This window comes from Tenrec ecaudatus, chromosome 14, assembly GCF_050624435.1.
Source record: "Tenrec ecaudatus isolate mTenEca1 chromosome 14, mTenEca1.hap1, whole genome shotgun sequence".
NCBI classification, from domain to species: Eukaryota; Metazoa; Chordata; class Mammalia; order Afrosoricida; family Tenrecidae; genus Tenrec; species Tenrec ecaudatus.
In genome coordinates, this window is record NC_134543.1 from 111556126 (window position 1) to 111574831 (window position 18706).

Consider the following 18706-nt stretch of genomic DNA (forward strand, 5'->3'; position numbering starts at 1 on the left):
AATACTTCCAGGAAAAGTTAGAGGCCTGGAAAGGCTGCCTTCAGAAGTGACTAGACCTGGGTGGAGGGTCTGGTGAAAAACAATAGCACCCTAGGTTTATGTTTTTGTTTCGTAAAGACGTCTGTTTGTGACAGTACTTTTTTTTTTTTTTTTACCGCCCTCGCAGAATGTCTGGCACGTGCGGGCAATTCACTATTTGCAGTTATCTCACGTGCGGGCAATTGACTGCTTGCAGTTCATCTCAGGGACGGCCACAGCTGAACGCTGGAGGCAGGAAGCAGAGCATCGCTTTTACTGAGACCTGAAGCCTCCTCGGGAGTCAGCATGCAGCCTCTGCGTAGTCATAATCCCAGGAGATTGACAGGGGTCGCTATGACTCAGTGAGTTTGGTTTTGAGTATTAGGGAATTCAGGGAAAGGGTCGCGTTTTTAAAGGACTTTTGAGAAAGGCGAGTGGGTTGCATTTATTTCACCTCCTCTAACAGAGCCACGTTTGAACTGGACTGAGAATATTCAAGAAATGTCAACAGATAGCAAGGAAAATCACGGGACGAGAGATCAAAATATTAGAATAAGTCGAAATCACACACGTACACACATACACACACCCCACCCCAACCCCCCAGGATGTAATTTTACGAGACTGTGTCTGGCAGAACTTCTTGCCAAACCGCGGAGTCCACTAGGAGCAGAGGGTCCTCTCCGCACCCACCTGCCCAGGAACTGGGGAGAGCTGGACCAGAGCCTCGCTCTCACGCCTTTGTCCACAGGAGACCGACCGCCAGGCAGTTGCGCAGGAGCAAACTCTAAAACAAAGACCCATTAGGTGGAAAGCCCTTGGGGACCCACCGGGAAGGAGCGATGTGTTTCTGGTCTGACGGTAGCAGCTGGGACAGCTATTAATACACCTTAGGAGTGTCTCCCACGAACAAGGCCCTTTATTGATCACCACAATCAATTATGTCTGCAGCTCACTCTATTTGCGATCCACCGGGAATACCAATAGCCCCGAGTGCGCGTCCCGCCTCCGAGCTCCGCGTGCGCTCCGTTCACGGTAGCATCTCCCTTCTGATCCACTCGCTGTGGTTCCGGGAGGTCTCGGACTTGAGCGCGGCGAGTCCAGACTTGACCCTGGACCTGCGTCTTCCGGCAGAGCGGTGCCCGCGACCCCCCAGAGAGCTGCCGCGTCGCCTGCCCGCACCCCCGAGGGGGAGGGCCGCAGGGGCGGGCCGCGCGCGCAGGTGGCGGCGCCCCGCGAAGGGGGCGGGCTCAGCCGCCCGGTCCCGCCCGGCGCCCTCGGGCACCCACTCGCCCGCGCTCGCCCAGCACGAGAAGCCGCCCGCCGAGACGCTCCGCCGCTGTCCCGGCCTCTCCGCGACCCCGAGGTCCCAGTGCTGCCCGCCCGCCGTCCTCCCGGAGCCCGCCCCGCCGCCGCGCTGCACGCCCGGAGTGCGCCCTCGGCCCTGCCGGGCACCGGGGGCCCCGCCGGCGCCGCCGCCATGCTGCCGGCGCTCTACACCGCGCTGGCGGGGCTGCTGCTCCTGCCGCTGCTGCTCAACTTCTGCTGCCCCTACTTCTTCCAGGACATGGGCTACTTCCTGCGGGTGGCCGGCGTGGCGCGCAGGGTGCGCGGCTACGGGCAGCGGCGGCCGGTGCGCACCATCCTGAGGCTCTTCGTGGAGCGAGCGCGCCGGAACCCGCACAAGCCCTTTCTGCTCTTCGGCGATGAGACGCTCACCTACGCGCAGGTGGACCGGCGCAGCAACCAGGTGGCCCGGGCGCTGCACGACCTCCTGGGCCTGCGCCAGGGGGACTGCGTCGCGCTCTTTATGGGCAACGAGCCCGCCTACGTGTGGTTGTGGCTGGGGTTGGCCAAGCTGGGCTGTGCCATGGCGTGCCTCAACTACCACATCCGCGCGAAGTCCCTGTTGCACTGTTTCCAGTGCTGCGGGGCGAAGGTGCTGCTGGTCGCGCCAGGTGAGCCCCTGGGACGGGCCGCGCGCCCTGGCACTGAAGTGTCTCCGCGCCTTGGCCAGCCAACAGCAGCGTAGTGTAGTGGGGTGGGGGTGGGGGTGGGGGTGTTAATGGTGAAGGCTTTGGGAGGGACCCAGGAGTATAGAGGAAGGGTCTGACCAAGTTGCTTTGAAAGTCTGATTAGCGATCATTAGAACGCCCAACGGTTGAAGCACTGGTAAGCACTGTGCCTCAGGACCTACTTTTAATCCTCCCAACAGGAAGGGTTTCCAATTTGGCTTTTATGGATGAGGCCCGTGAGGGGAGAGGGAAAGTCAAGTCACGGGTGGCACAGCTGAAGGGAGGAGGGAGAGGCCTGCCTACTTCCAAAGTCTAAACTCTTCACCAATACTGTCAGTAAACAAACCAAACTCACTGCTATCCAGTCAATTCTGACTCGTGGGGACCTGATACGGCAGGGTAGAATGGTCCCAGTGGATTGCCAAGGCAACTTACAAAAGTAGAAAGCGCCATCTTTCTCCCTGAGAAGGCCGGTGGTTTTGAATTGCTGACCTCGTGGTCACCAGCTACAATGCAAAGCAGAGGACCTTGAGTGAAAGCCAAGGATCCTGGGACGTGGTTCTCCCACTGCTGCTTAGTTGGCTGTGTGCCTTTCCTTGGAAGGCAGCTTTCACCGCTGCTTCCAGCCCTCATGTGTTGTTAGCGCCCCAGGCGTGTCTCACTGTAGAGGAGACCCGGCCTGATCCCAAAGGAGAAGACTTTGGGGATCTGCTGCAGTGCTCCTGAGAGCCCCCAGTGTATGTCTGCTGGTTGTGATCCCTTCAGTTCTGCACTTGCCCCTCTCAGGTTTCAACGTTTCAACCAGGCTGGAAATGACGGTGGTAATCCAGGTGAGGAAGAAATGGAGAACCTGTAGCTGGGCAAATGGTTTTTCCTTCCCAGAGGGCTAGTCATTGCCCTTGGATAGAACCAGAGAGAAGGTCTCTTGCTCTTTTAGTGAGAGGATGCCTAACCAGGGGTGGGTTGAATGATGAATGACGTGGTGAGGGCAAGGGGAGCCAGGATAACTCACCATTCGAGAATGCCTGTCTATACCACACCCCATGCTGGGTTCCTTTCTTACCTTGGGGGGAATTGGCATTACCCTCTTACATTAGACTGTTGAGAAAACAGATGCTTCGAATCCCAGACTAGGACTGCCCAACTCCAAAAACCATGCTCTTTACCTCGCTCTCCGTGGCTGTCAAGTTCAAACTGGAAGGGGTCAAACTGCCGTCTGGTCTACCTCTTCATTTCATCCCTGAGAAACGCAGGCAAGTTCAGTCTCAGAAGGGTGAGGTGTCAGTTCCCTGGTGGGAAACCAGGAAGCTTACACACCTGCTTTACAAATAATCAAATAATTATTTGTAAGTATCAAATAATCTCGTAAAATAAAGGCATTGTCTGAAAGCTTAAAGGGTGGGGGTGGGGGAGGTTAGGGGTCAATATTAAAGCAAACTTATTGGAAGGTGTAAGCCCTTCAAAAAAATTGTGTTTTCCACTACCTAACAATTCCTACTTGCCTGGGAAAAAGAAGTAAAGCTCCCTGATTAGTAATTGGAATAAGCCAATTGCTTAATCAGCTTACTTAGAGAAACCGTTTAGCACAGTGATCTTTGTACCACTGCAGGAGACATTTAAATACTACCTTCCTCCTCACTGAAGTGTCCAGGAAGCCCATAACTTAATAAAGAACTTGGTTGTTGTTGTTAAGTGCCGTCCAGTTAGCAACCCTATGTACAACAAAACAGAACATTGCCAGGTCATGAACTCTCTGCGCATGTTTGAGCCCACTGTCGGTCATTTGTGTCAGTCCATCCCACTTGGGCCATCTTCTTTTTCAGTCAACCTCTACCAAGCACGATCCCTTTCTTCAGTGGTTGGTCCCACCTGATAACACGTCCAAAGAACATGAGACACAACTGTCCTCGATTTTAAGGACCTTCCAAGCTAAGAGTTGTTTGTTCTTCTGGCTCAAACCCAAAACAAAACACACAAAAAAACCTGCCATTGACTAGATTTCAACGCAGAACAATCCTGCAGGACAGAGTAGAACCGTCCTGGTGGGAATCCAGGACCGCACATCTTTAGGGGAGTAGTACTCAATCAGATAATGAGGGAAGCTGGATTATATGAAAGCCTCATCTTTCTCCTGATTCTTCCAGCAGTCCATGGTGGATTCAACATCCTTGACCAACTTCCTAATTCAAAAGTATCGATTCAGCTCCTGCCTTCCTTGTTCAGTGTCCAGCTTGCACATGGATATGAGGTGATTAAAATGATGCGTGGCTTACGTCAGGAACTATTTAGTCATCCAAGTGACCTCTTTGCTCTTGAACCTCTTAAAGAGGTCTCTCATAACAGATGTTTCCAATTCCATAGGGCAGTGGATTTCCAGGCTGCTGCCTCCATGGGCATTGATTTGGCATAGTGGTTTTATCAAAGGCTTGGAGTTTACCTGAAAAGGAAGCCCAGGTTGATGTGACTCTCATAGAGTTACAGGAGTCCCCGGGGTAGTGCAAACAATGAACACCCAGCTGCTAAGAGAAAGGCTGGAGGTTCCAACCTACCCGGAGGCACCTTGGAAGAAAGGCCAGGCAATTTATTCTCCACAAAAGCAGCCACTAAACACTCTGTAGAGCATAGTTCTACTCTGAATATCTGTGGTTTTCATTTTTCAGTTTTGAATAGAGTTTCGGTCTCTATTTTTTTAGTCATTTTACTGGGGGAGCATACAACGCTTATCACAATCCATACATATATCCTTTGTATCAAGCACATTTGTACATCTGTTGCCCTCATCATTCTGAAAACATTTTCTCTCCACTTAAGCCCTTGGTATCAGCTCCTCATTTTTCCCCTCTCTCCCTGCTTCCCCCTCCCTCATGAAGCCTTGATAATTTATAAATTATTATTTTGTCATGTCTGATACTGTCCAATGTTTCCCTCCCTTCCCACTTTTCTGTTGTCCGTCCCCCAGGGAGGAGGTTATATGAAGATCCTTATAATCAGTTTCCCCCTTTCTCCCCACCCTCCTTTCACCCTCCTGGAATCTCTATTCTCACCACTGGTCCTGAAGGGATCACCTGTCCTGGATTCCCTGTATTTCTGGTTCCTGTCTGTATCAGTGTACATCCTCTGGTCTAGCCAAATTTGTAAGGTAGAATTGGGATCGTGATAATAGGGGCAAGGAAGCATTTAAGAATTAGAGAAAAGTTGTATGTTTCATTGTTGCTATATTGCATGCTGACTGGCGCGTCTCCTCCCCGAGACCCTTCTAGAAGGGGTGTCCCATTATCTACAGATGGGCTTTGGGTCCCCAATCCTCACTCCCCGTCATTTACAATGATATGATTTTTTTGTTCTTTGATACTTGATACCTGATGGACACCTCGTGGTCACACAGGCTGCTGTGCTTCTTCCATGTGGGCTTTATTGCTTCTGAGCTAGATGGATGATTGTTTACCTTCAAGCCTTATAAGACCCCTGACACTATATCTGTTGATAGCCAGGCACCATCAGCTTTCTTCACCACAATTGCTTAATGCACACATTTGTCCTCAGCGACCGTGTCAGGAAGGTGTGTATCATGGAATGCCAATTTAATAAACAAAAGTGTTCTTGCATTGAGGGAGTACTTAAGTGGAGGCCCAATGTCCATCGGCTACCTTAATACTAAACCTATAAATATATGCACATAGACCTATTTCCCCATCATCCTATATAAATATATTTACATATGTACCTACCTGAATTTAGACCTCTATAAATGCCTTTTGCCTCCTAATTCTTTCCTCTATTCATGATCAGCCTTCATGTGAGTTTCAGTAATTTCTCTCAGTTACATTGCCCTTGCTGAATCCCTACCAGACCTCTCACACCCGCCTTGCCACTAATTTTGGATTGCTTGTTGTTCCCTTGGCCTTGGGTTGGTCAATACCACCTCCTTACCCCTGCCTCCCCCTCTCCCATGTCCCCCCAGAACCACTGGTCCTGTTGTTTTCTCCTCCAGACTGTTCATCCAGCCTATCTTATCTAGATAGACCTGCAGATAATAATAATATGCACACAAAAAAACAAGACAAAGTGACAAAAGAAAACACAACAACGACAACAAAAAAATCGGTGAACAAAAAATTAATTAAATTTTAATTTTAAAAAAGGAAAAACCTGTAAATAGTCTTCCTCCAGACTTGGTGGAGAGTTTCAGTTTTTAATAAAGTTGTATTGCAGTGTAACATAGTTTGGTTATATACTCAGAAATATAGCCTCTGGCACCCCACCCAGGCAGTGGTCCTCTGCCATAGAACTTTATGCTTAGGTCAGTGTCCATGGAGAGTACAGTGAAATCCCTAGATTCAAGTCAAACTAGAACCAGGCTCTCGGCAGGGGGTGGGGGTCGCCTAAGGCACTCTGGCAGCAAAATGGCCTGCGACAGAGCTCGGACCCTTGAAAGTATAGTTTGCAACTAGTGCCGAATTATATTCTGATCGGATCCAGGTACCGCAAAGGGGATAAGCGAACAAGGTTGCATTTTGAGAAACTGTGCCCGTGTGTCTTTTGTTGACGGAGCCTGGTAGGGTCATGGTTATGATTTGGGCAGCTAAGTGCAACATCAGCAGTTTGAAACCACCAGCTGCTCTGGAGGAAATAGACTAGGCTTTCTACACCCGTAAAGAGTTACATTCTCAGCAGCTCAGAGGGACCGTTCTACCCTGTCCTATAGGTTGCGATGGGACAGCATCTGCTTGAAGACTGTGAGTTTGGTTTGGTCTGGCTTGGTATTTTGTCGAATAGACAGATTCTGAAAGGACTTGGAAATTAAAGTTGGGAAGGATTTTAGAGATTCAGATCCTATACTTCTCCAGCTAGAATGAATGTAATATTTGAACATAAAGTTGAGAAAGAAAAGTATAATGAGCCTAGGAATCATCTGCAGGTTTCAAAAACATTAGTTCCACAGGACTGTGGTGGAGCCCAGGCATATGAATTGTAACAAACCCCACCCCACCACCAGAGGAGTTTGAAGCAGATGGTCTGAGGGCTAGACTTAGAGAAACAACCGATCTGGTTTCAACCAGTTGTTTGATAGATGACAAAGGTCCAGAGGGGTGACAGCAATTGCCCGGGATGATGTGACTCATTTTCAACAGAGGGAGGGGACAGAACCCAATGTTTTCCTCCCCGTCCAGGGCCCTCTTTATGACATCACACTATCAAAACCTTCCACAAAGCGGGGGAAGCTTGAGAACCTTGTAATGGCGGCAAGTCAATGGCGCCCGATTCTGTTTAAATCCCGGTGTCAGGGCTTGGGAGTTAATGGGAACACTTGAGTTATAACTCCCTGCCCAGTTCTGAAAACCATTTCAAGGACCAGTGCAGTGGTGTTTTGCATAAGGGTTGGGTGCTCCAGTTGCCTGGGAATCTTATAAAGCTTTGTTGGATTATGCAAGCCGTGACTCCACTTAACTGCCAACCGAAAGGCTGACATTTTGAGTGCACCCAGAAACACCTCAGAAGAAAGGCCTGGCAGTCTTCTCTGGAAAATCAGCCACTGGAAAGTCTATGGAGCAGAGTTCTGTTAGCATATGACACACAGAGGGTTGTCCTGAGTCAGGGTCCACTGGAGACCACTGATGAGGCTCAGCCCTACCCAGAATATCTATTCTGAAAACTAAGCCTCAAAAACACTTCCCTGCATCAAAGGAGCTTTTGTCTCCCAAAGAACATGATTTTCCTGCTACACGACATTTCAGAGCCCTTCTCCATGGCTTCATATGACAAATTTGTTCTCCGTTATTGAAGCAAATGCATGAAATTATGTTGCAGTTGATTTAAGCCAACTTGTTGGACCAGTATTTGCCAAGCACCGGTATTTCCCAAAGACAAAACGTGGACAAAATGGGGAGGTGTATTTACTTATTTTATTTTTTTTTAATATAAAGATCTTAATTATTCTTTTTTTTTAAACATTTTATTAGGTGCTCATACAACTCTTATCACAGTCCAGGGGAGGTGTATTTAATGTCATGCTGCATGAACTATTTTGTTCAGAGGACTGAAATAATTCATTATTAAATGATTATTTTATTTTTTGTTATTTGCTATCAAAACTAGAATTACGATTATTTCTATAGTTGCTCTTCTACCAGGAGAGTAACCCAGGTCTTTTGCATGGCCCTTTATCAGTTCACTAGCCAAGTCTATACTGCTTGACGACAAATAACCACACAGTATTGCCAGTGTGCTGGTGCTCCTCTTATACCAGGCTAGCAGCTAAAGGCCCTCTCTCCTGCAAGAACAATTATAAGAGACTCAGAGTGGTTAGAGGAAGTCTCAGTTTGCCGTTCACCTGGTTTAGTAAGGTTGCCCCGAAAAAGAAAGAAAAAAATCGGACCTCTTTTAAAGAACGTGATAAATAAAATTGCTCCCAGTCGCTCTCATATTGCATCATTGAAAGTTACCAAGCAAACTTCATAATAACACGAGTATTGGGACCAAGGACGACTCCTTTCATACACGCTAGTGAAGTTGGATTGACAGAAGCTGATTGAATGTCTGACTTAATGTCTAACTCACTTGGTGAGTCCTCGCAGGGCACAAGCTCGTTGCTGTGGTTGGATCGATAAGGAGCTCGGAAGAGGAATTTGTCCAAGGATCTTCTCACTGCCATTGAGTCAATCTGACTCGTGGCAACCCTGTAGGAGAGGATGGAGCTGCCCCCGTGGGTTTCCAAGACTGAAACGCTTTATGGGAGTTGCAAGCCTCTACAGCCCAACAAAAGAACTCAGCCAATTACACAATTTGTGTGACACCCAAAGGAACGTTGTCAATTTGCTGCGAGAGCTACAAAGTGTTAGGAGGGAAGAGAGCAGAGGATGGGGGAAGACTTCCTGGGAGAATCTGAGACACTTGAGTTGGGCCCCTCAGTTGGAGGGAGGTCCACCAGCCCCAAAGAACACCAAACCCATTGCTCATCTGTCACTTTCAACTCATAGTAACTACGTAGGACAGAGGACAGCTGTCACATAGGGTTTCCAAGGCTGTACATCTTCATGAAAGGGGACAGCTCATCTTCCTGCAGAGCAGCTGGTGGGGTCGAACTGCCAACCTTGCCGTGAGTAGCCCAGTGCTTCACTCCCTGTGCCAGCAGGACTCCTCAGAAGAAGCACCGAAGGCCACTTTTATCAGGCCATAGCACAATGCCTCCCTAAAGATTCAAGAGCAAAAGCAGGCTGCACTTGACTCCTGGTGCCTTCCCTGTGGGTCATCGTTCTGACTGAAAGCTACACCAAATGCACTTATCTTGGGCAGGCCTCCAACTCCCAGTGACCCTCTAAGACAGTCCCGAGGATGTGCAGGCCTGTCGCCTCGAAGTTATTTAATCTTGGCTCTTTTCTCCCTTGGAGCTGCCAAGGGGCTCAAGCTGCCAACCTTTCCGTTAGCAACCAAGTGCTTAACCAGTGCACCACTAGGGCTCCTGCTAAACCGGGAGTGGGAATTTGTTTGTTTTTAAGACAAGTAGTAACCACTTATAGATTGTTGATTGAAGGGACTCTAATGTTGAGAAAATAGGGACTCCGATTCCAAGGAATGGTCAACAGTAGTGGCCTCCATTCCCAGGAAGGAGATTCTTTTCCAAAGCCAAGTTGAGCTCAGAACCAATGCAGAAGAACGATCTCATCTCTGTCCTTTCTGTCTGTGCCACTCAATGAGGGATGTAGGTGAGGGCTGCTTCACTGAGCTATGAGTGTCCCAGAGGCTTGGCCGTCTTGCTTTGATCTTCGCATGCTGCCCTCATAAAGCCTTAGTGACACGGTGAGTTACTCTGGGCTGTTGATGGAAACGTCAATAGTTCAATCCCACCAGCTACGCCCCCAGAGAAAGACAAGGCAGCCTGCTTGTGGAAAGAGGTCTAGCCTTAGGAACACTGTGGGGCAGCTCTACTCTGTCCAGTAGGGTTACTGTGAGCTGGAATCAACCCCACAGCAGTGGGTTAACGCTTAGTACATAGAGGAGACAGCAAACGTTTGTTGAGTGAACAAGTCCACCATTCCGATTCAGTATAACAGGTTTTCTTCTCTGGCGCTTAGGAACCATTGGGTGGGCATAAGATCATGGAAAGTAATTGAATAGAATCAAGTATAACCTGTTGTGGGAAAATCTCCATCTCATACTTGGCTCATCACAGGCTGGCTCACCTTCCAGAGACCCCTAAATTCTCTGTGTCCACCTTCCCAGGCAGCGGACAGTGGGAGAGAGCTTCTCTCTCCGTACCAAAAGATGAGCTGAGATCACTATTAGAGACGGTCTGACTGGGACGATGAAGAGAACCCCGAAGGGATAGTTTATTCAAGGACTGGATTCTCCGCCAAGTCACCCCAGGTCTGAATGGAGAGCATGACAAAAAGATTCTATTAGCATGTTGGCCTTGCCCCGCCCCCCGTGACCAAAAGTTGCACTGCGGGCAGGGCATGTGATTGTGCATCTCCACGGGAGAACAAGCCAGCATATGGGGAAGAAGGCAGAAGAGTATAGTTCATTGTTGTTAGAAACACGAAGGGACAACTCAACAGAGAAACCTCACTGCCATCCAGTCGACCCTATGTGACAAAGTTGCCCCGTGGTTTTCCAAGACTGTCCATCTTTCTGGAGCTAGGAAGCCGCTTCTTTCTCCCGAGGAGCCACTGGTGGCTTCGTCCTGCTGACTTTGCTGTTAGTAACCCCCAAAGTACCCATGATCCCCCAGGGCTCCTCCGGGAGGAGAGTAAAGAAGGGAAAATAAGCGCTGATACACCTGTTAATATCTCGTCTGGAAAAGTGTCATTAGGACGACTGTGCATAACTAACGAGTGTATCTGTGCAAATTGACTCTTGGCATGCCCAAATGTGGCTGACAGAACTGCTCTGGGGGGATTTCAGGGGTCCCTTTGTTCAGAAGTAGGTCAACAAGCCTTTCTCACAAGGTACCTCTGGGTGGATTCGAACACCCAACCTTTGCCTAGCAGCCAAATACATTAGCCATTTGCGCCCACTAGGCACTCTAGAATGAGTATAACAAACAAGATTTTTTAAAAGACCTTCCCCCCGGCCTCCAAGAAATAGGGGAAAAGATAGTCGGTACATAAGTGACATGGTCGCTAACTAATCTGAAATGATAACAATTAGAGGTGCCTTAGTTACGTGGACCTAGTGTGACCTGGTAGCCGCGTGACAAATCATTACCTTTGATTCCAGGACTCTTTAGAAAGTGAGAGTTCCCCTAAATACGAACTTTAACTGAGAGAAGTGACAACTAGTAGTAAGTAAATTACACAGTTACATAACTATAAGCCAAGTAGTATTTTCCCGTTAAAGACGCTTACTCCCGCACAGTTAAAAATGGCGCTTTCAGGATTGTTCTCAGTCTGTCTCCAAAGACTGTGTTTGCACCAGTTTGTGTTGCTCCTCTGAATGAGCAAAAGATAAGCCATCGATCCCGACAGGTTCATTTTGCATTCATCCTCTTAACTGTGACTCCAATGAAGTTCCTTTGACTGCCTTCTTCCCATGCAGTTCTCACGTTGTTGATCAACATTTCTGGGGAGTTTTCTATAACGGACTCAATAACTATCCCTAAAAGGAGGCAGCCAAATGGAGTCCCGCGCAAGCTATGGGGTCGTTTGCAAAGGCTACTCATTTCCTCTCAGGAAGTTGCAGGTTCAGCCAGTAGCATCTCGCCACCTGGGAAACCCAGGGTGATGCATTTCTCTCATCTGCCCTCGCACCCTGCCTTCCAGAATGGATCGGTCCAGTCCAAATGTCCTCGTCTCATCCTGAACAGAGAGCGGACATCATATGCTACCTTTTTCTTCTCAACAAGGCAACACAACGGACTTTACAAGGGTGAGGGAAGTTTTAATCACAGGCTTTCTCATCATGGAGGAGTGTACTGCTTTCTCCGAAGGTCTAGTTCAGTCCACAGTGGCACCAGACTAACAAGAATGACAGGTGGACGCAGTCCACACCGTGAAGGCAGTCCTCCATAAATATGATTGCTCATGCCCAAGCTTTGACCCAAGCTTGAGTTATGTTCTTTACCAAGAAGTTGAGCAAGTCCCCTTTAAAGGCAGGTCTGCGTGCCTTACGAAACACTGAGCAGAAAGTACAATTTTCTGCCAAAAAATTAAGTCAGTGTACCAAAAATTGTACTGGAGTGATTAGTAGAGAAAGATGGGAATCTTAGAATCCAGACGTGGCTCTTTTTATTTTATAGCGACCTCTCCTACATGGTTCCCATACCTATTTGCACAAACATAGCTATTAATTCATGATTGTTGATTGACTCTTATTTCCTTGATTATAGGAAATACTTTAGGTCGCTGCAGTGTTTTTGATGCTTGTTTCAGTAGGTTCCTGCGAATTGAGCATTTTAATGGACCTTACTGTTGCACATTGAAGTCATTTCCAGTTTCCTTGCTTAAAGAAATCGCTACAGTGAGCTTGTTTCACTCTTCTCCTGAGAGATGTTTATCTGTGTGAAGTTATGAGGCCTTGGGGTCATGGAGGTTGAGGAATGCATGTCCCCTCAGTCCTCTGGGTTGTTTCTCTACATCTTTGCCTTTCTTCACTCTTCTTTCCACAGAAAAGTTTTAAGGCTTTAAGATCTGTAGGAAAGAGAGGTCTACTTGGGCCTCTACTCAAACACTCCCTCAATGCATGAATACCTTCTTTTATTAAATTGGAACTCTATGATGCTCACTCTCCCGACACAACGGCTGGAGCCAAAGTGGGTGAACAAGTAAATGTGGTGAAGAAAGCTGATGGTGCCCGGCTATCAAAAGAGATAGTGACTGGGGTCTTAAAGGCTTGAAGATAAACAAGCGGCCATCTAGCTCAGAAGCAACAAAGTCCACATGGAAGAACACACCAGCCTGTGTGATCGAGTGGTCCCAATGGGATCAGTTACCAGGCATCAAAGAACAAAAAATCATATCATTGACTGCACACCTCCATGATAGGATCGCTGAAGACAAATGGGTGCATAAGCAAATGTGGTGAAGAAAGCTGATGGTGCCCGGCTATCAAAAGAGATAGTGTCTGGGGTCTTAAAGGCTTGAAGGTGAACAAGCGGCCATCTAGCTCAGAAGCAAATAAGCCCACATGGAAGAAGCACACCGGCCAGTGCGATCATGAGGTGCCCAAGGGACCAGGTATAAGGCATCATGCAAAAAAAAAAAAGATATAAGTGTGTGTATATATGTGTATATGTATATATGTATGTGTATATATGTATATGTATATATATATATATATCATATTAAATGAAGGGGGAAGTGCAGAGTGGAGACCCAAGGCCCAAGTGTCGACCAATGGAGATCCCCTCATACAGGGGTTTAGGCGAGGAGATGGGTTAATTAGGGTGTGAGGTAGTATCAATGAAGAACACAGCTTTCCCCCAGATCCTGGATGCTTCCTCCCCCCAACTACCATGATCCGAATTCTACCTTGCAGGGCTGGATAGGACAGAGGCTGTACACTGGTGCATATGAGGGTTGGAGGTACAGGGAATCCAGGGTGGATGATACCTTCAGGACCAAGGGTGTGAGGGACGATGCTGGGAGAGTGGAGGGTGAGTGGGTTGGAAAGGGGGAACTGATTACAAGGATCCACATGTGACCTCTTCCTTGGGAGAGGGACAGCAGAGAAGGGGGGGAGGGAGACTCCGGATAGGGCAAGATATGACAAAATAACGATGTGTAAATTACCAAGGGCATATGAGGGAGGGGGGAATGGGGAGGGAGGGGGAAAAAAAAAGGACCTGATGCAAGGGGCTTAAGTGGAGAGCAAATGCCTTGAGAATGATTGGGGCAAGGAATGTATGGATGTGCTTTATACAATTGATGTATGTGTATGTATGGATTGTGGTAAGAGTTGTATGAGTCCCTAATAAAATGTAAAAGAAGAAAAGGGAAAAAAATGATTAGGGCAAAGACTGTACAGATGTGCTTTATACAATTGATGTATGTATATGTATGAACTGTGAAAAGAATTGTATGAGCCCCAATAAATTGTTAAAATAAATTTTTAAAAAAAAGAGAGGTCTAACAGAGGCTGTGTTGTCCTGCCCACATCCCCGCTTCAGGACACTTAAACTGCGGGGAGTGTTGGATCTGACCACTGTCAGCCACGACCCTCTCCAATGGGAACTTGGACCAGAGGGAACTGCTTGCCCAAGATCAGACACCAGCACCCGCACCCCAGCCTACATCCAGGGACTGCCTAACGCAGGGGCATAAAAGCAAAGCCCACTTAATTTAGGACGGCGTTGAGGGATCCAGAGTCCCTCAAGAGAAACCACTGAGGGAGCCACTGCTACGACTGTCTTACAGCTCAGGGTCCCCCTCCATCCAGTCTCGCTTCCCTTACAGCCTCACCAGGGGTGTCCCCAGAGCATTCCTGCTCACAATCCTCGGGCTCAGCCTCCCAGGGAAGCCAAACTACAGCAGCTGGAATGATATGAGCCGCCATGTCTTGTTGCCGGAGAAAGCTGAGACTTTCCACTCCCAGAAAGAGTCACAGTCTGATGATCATGGACAACTCTTCTGGATATGATTGAGTTATTATTGTATGCGAGGTGGAAGAAGTGCTAGTAAAATGTTTTTTTCTTTACTTTTTTTTAAGAGTCTGGGAAACTCGGGCAGTTCTACCCTGTCCTATAGGGTCACTATGAGTCAGAATTAACTCAGCGGCAGTGATTTGGATATGTCTGGTTGGAGTCTCTAAGTGGTACAGATGGTTAGCATACTCAGGGGCTAACCTAAAAGTCAGCAGTTGAGGTGCACTCCAATGAGCCTCAGGAAAAAAGGCCAGGGGATCTCCTGAATTTGGTGGGGGGGGGGGGGGGCACTGTTCAACCCAGCATGCCTATGAAATCCACTTACTTGGTATAATAAGCCAGGCCCTCCCTGACCCGATCCCTCCCTGTGTTGCCAGCCTCTCTCCTCGGTTGTTTGCTCTCCCATTCTCCACACCAACCAGCTTTAACTTTTTTTAGTTCCATTGGCACCATGCTGCCTGGTCTCTGAGCCTTCCCATCAACCGTTCCCTTTGCCACAAACACGCTCAGTTCATCTCACTTGCTTCCTAACTCACTGTCTCCTGCTCCTTTTCCGGGTCTCAGTTTAAATAGCAGTTCCTCCGGGTTGTCTTTGTGCCCCTCCCTGTGTTCCCCAAATACACCCCCTCCCCCTAGGGTCACACCTAGGACACTTTAATTAAGTGGATGTTTTCTTTTAACTTGACTTTTCCCCCACTTGATCCCGGCTCTATGAAATCAGGGGCACTGTTTTGCATACGATGTGTGGAACCCTACCTCGCACTTAGTGGGCACCCTTGAAATAGGTATTGAAGAAATGTGGGAACGAAGGTATGGAAGGAAGGAAAGAAGTGGGGAGAGAGTCAAGGAAGAAGGGAGACATCTCAAATTCTCTGCAATGTGGTCATTTTCATTGTAGTTTATTTACTTCACGGGTCCTTACTTGTATGAAAACATACCTGTATCGTAGACATGGTTGTAGTTTGCATGATGTTTTATCAGAGGTCTGTCAATCCCATGGTCTTGTAAGATCTCCATCCATTGGATTAGCATCAGTAGCTTGATGGCTTCCCCTTTTGTCTCGTCCACACGCATTAATAGAATGATGTGTGCGTATTTTTTGTAAAAATGTATTGAGCATTTATCTAGGGTTCTGGGAGGGGAGAAGACAAATCAAGCCCATGGAGCTCTGTGCAAGCTCCGATTGGACCCCAAGAAGAGAGCACCTCGCTTCGCAGGAGAAGGGACTGCGATGGGAAAGAAATGGGACCTAGACTGAGTCTTTATCCTTTTTAATTTAAGGAGAACACTTACTAAATCTTAAAGAGGACAAAAAGACATCATCCGGTTGGGGGAGACCATGAGCACAGGTCATAATGGTGTCCAAGGGAGTTGCTGAGATACAGAGATGAAAAATGCTTTGGATGGGGAAAGGGTACTGTCACCAAAGCATGACTGGTGACAGATCAATACAGCAGTTATAGGTGGGACTTTGGAAGTGGGAGTGGGACCATGATTGGGACATGGACATAATGTTAAAGGACCTGACTAGGCTTAGTCTTGAAGGATAAGCAGGAGTCTTCTAGGAGAAAAGAGGGTGGAAGGACATTTAAACATGGAGAAAGGTAAGCAGATGTGAGAATATGGGCACATTTAAGGGCTTCATGTAGTTTGATTAAAAGAAAAAGGACAAGAGGAAGAAGTGTAGGAGATGCTATCAGAAAAAAACAAATCAGGGATTACACTGGGAAGGACCGTGCCTTCCACCTAAGGAAAGTGGATTTGATCCCCAAGGATAGAGTAGCCGTTGAAGAATTTTGAATAGGGTGCTTACCAAAGTCAAGCCAAAGTAAAGATGATCAATCGCAAGTACAGAGAGATTGGAGGCAGTGACATTGGCCTAGGGGTTATTTTATTAATCAAATAAGAGATCATGAAGACCTAAAGCAGGGAAGTGGTGGGGATTAGCCATTATCACTCTAGATTTCTACAGCAGAAATGTTTCTAAAACAATCTTTCAGATGTACAAGAGGGCTAGAGAGCAAGCAGTTCAGAAAATAAAAGAAGAGAGAAACAGAAGTTCCTGTAAGAGGATGGTGGACCGGTGAGCCTAATGCGATAAAGGTGGAGAAAAAGAACTGAGGCAAATGGGACATTATGGTCTCAGAACAGATATAAATCCTATTTGCTCAGGGAAAAAAATGCAAAAGCATGATTGGTGACAGATTCATACAGATAAAGTGAAGTTGGAGGTAGAGGGGGGATAAAATGGGGAGGGGAGAAATTCACGTTTGATAGGGCGAGAAGTTGGAATTTCATCCTCGTCACAAGAGGAAACGCACATTGTTGGGTTAGCGAGATATTGTTGCCAAAAGATGCAGCTAGAGGAATTGAGAATGGTTGCCCCTGGGCGGCAGGTTCAGCTATGAGAGGGATGGGGTTGGATCGGTTGGTTTTCATTATAAGACCTTCTGACCTTTTTATTTCTCTTTCACTGTGCCCATAATCCCTTGAGTTAAAAGTTTTAAAGAATTAAATACATGATAGACATCATGCAAAAACATTTGAAAGAGAAAGCATAGAAGAGGAATCAGGTAGCACATGCCCAAGGTGACAGCTTGGTATCTTGAGCTACCTTCTAATTAAGAATAGACATATTCACATAATTCTTATAGTTCAACACCAAATTCACTATCATGGAGTTGATGCCGAACTCACAGCGACACTCTAGGACAGGGTCGAACTGCCCCTGTGAGTTTTTGCGACTGTGACTCTTTACAGGTGTAGGAAGCCTCGTTGTTCTCCCAAAAAGCAGCTGGTGGTTTCAAACTGCTGACCATCTCGTAAGCATGACACCACCAGGCTTCTATCCGTGCATACCAGTAAGCTTAAACTCTGTCTCCTCTCAGTTACTCCTTTACTACACAAAAGAAAAAAAAGAGAAGCTTTATCCATCCCCAGAATAACATGATGTTTCCTCCCCGTGTCCACAGAAAGAGAGCAGGTCATCAAGGCTCCTTTGAAAACCCTTGACAGAAGCATACAAGGATCCACTGAAAACGATTCCACCCAACAGGCAGCCTGACCAAGCTGGTCGTGTATATGGGACAGGATTGGTTGCCTGGTATTTTCATAAAATCTTCTAGAAAACTTGCATACCCTCAGGCTCTGAGGGTCACCCCTACATATCATGTAACTGGGCCTTCATCCCAAGCCCCTTCTCACCCATCTCACCTTCCGTCAGAATTGGCTAGTCTAGAAAGAAATATCTGGCACATGCTTAAACAAAAAAGTATTCTCATTTAATGGTTTAAGGGTATACAAATTACATGCAAACATTACATTCGACTTCTGTATTAAATTATCTAAATCAGTGCCTTTCATATATATATATATACACCTGTATACCTGTGGCTATTCATATATGTAGATATAGATAGATAGATAGATAGATAGATAGATAGATAGATAGATAGATAGATAGATAGATAGTAAGAAATGCATTTTCATGCCCACATCGCTGAAACTACCTTTCATAAAACAAGGCTTTATTTTACCTCCTGCTAAGTGTGATGTGCAGTGAAAAATTCTGTTGAAATTTGTTTTCATTTATTAAACATCGGCCATTGTACTGTATTCTGTTGCGAGTTGGATGGAAGTTGACAGAACAGATTGGTTTTCTGCTCAACGATTTATACACATTTCAATTCTTGGCACTGCTTGCAGTCCCAATGATAGAACAATCCTCTTCCCGCTTCCTCACAGGGGTCCCCATTTCCTTCTGTGCTTCCTTCATAGCCCTTCCTGCCGTCTAAGCTTTATCCCTGGGGAAACGCTTCCCTTTCATCTTGACCAGTTAGTTAAGGCAGGGAGTATGGGCCTCCCTGGTGTTATTGTTCACCATATAGACCTGTCCATTGTTTGCCTGAACATTGAGCCTCTGGGTGGTTTAAACTGCTAAAGGGTGACTGAGGCCTAAGTCTCTGGGGTTCTACCAGTCTTTATAAAACCAGGGAGCCTCTTCTTCTTTTGTCCTTTTTGTTTCACACTTTTCTCTCTCACTTAATCCAGGACCTCCTATTGTGTCCCTTTCAGAGCAGTTGACCGTGGGAGCCAG

At 47.2% G+C, this 18706-nt stretch overlaps 1 protein-coding gene across 2 annotated transcripts in view; it reads left to right on the plus strand.

Annotated features, from left to right (window-relative positions):
* Window positions 1-1498: 1498 nt before the first annotated feature.
* Window positions 1499-18706, plus strand: part of SLC27A2 (solute carrier family 27 member 2) — a 59045-nt gene continuing 41837 nt past the window's right edge. For both annotated transcript variants that reach the window (XM_075531754.1, XM_075531755.1), the window contains exon 1: window positions 1499-1976. In XM_075531754.1, the coding sequence (XP_075387869.1) occupies window positions 1499-1976 (478 nt within the window). The remainder of the gene's footprint in view (window positions 1977-18706) is intronic.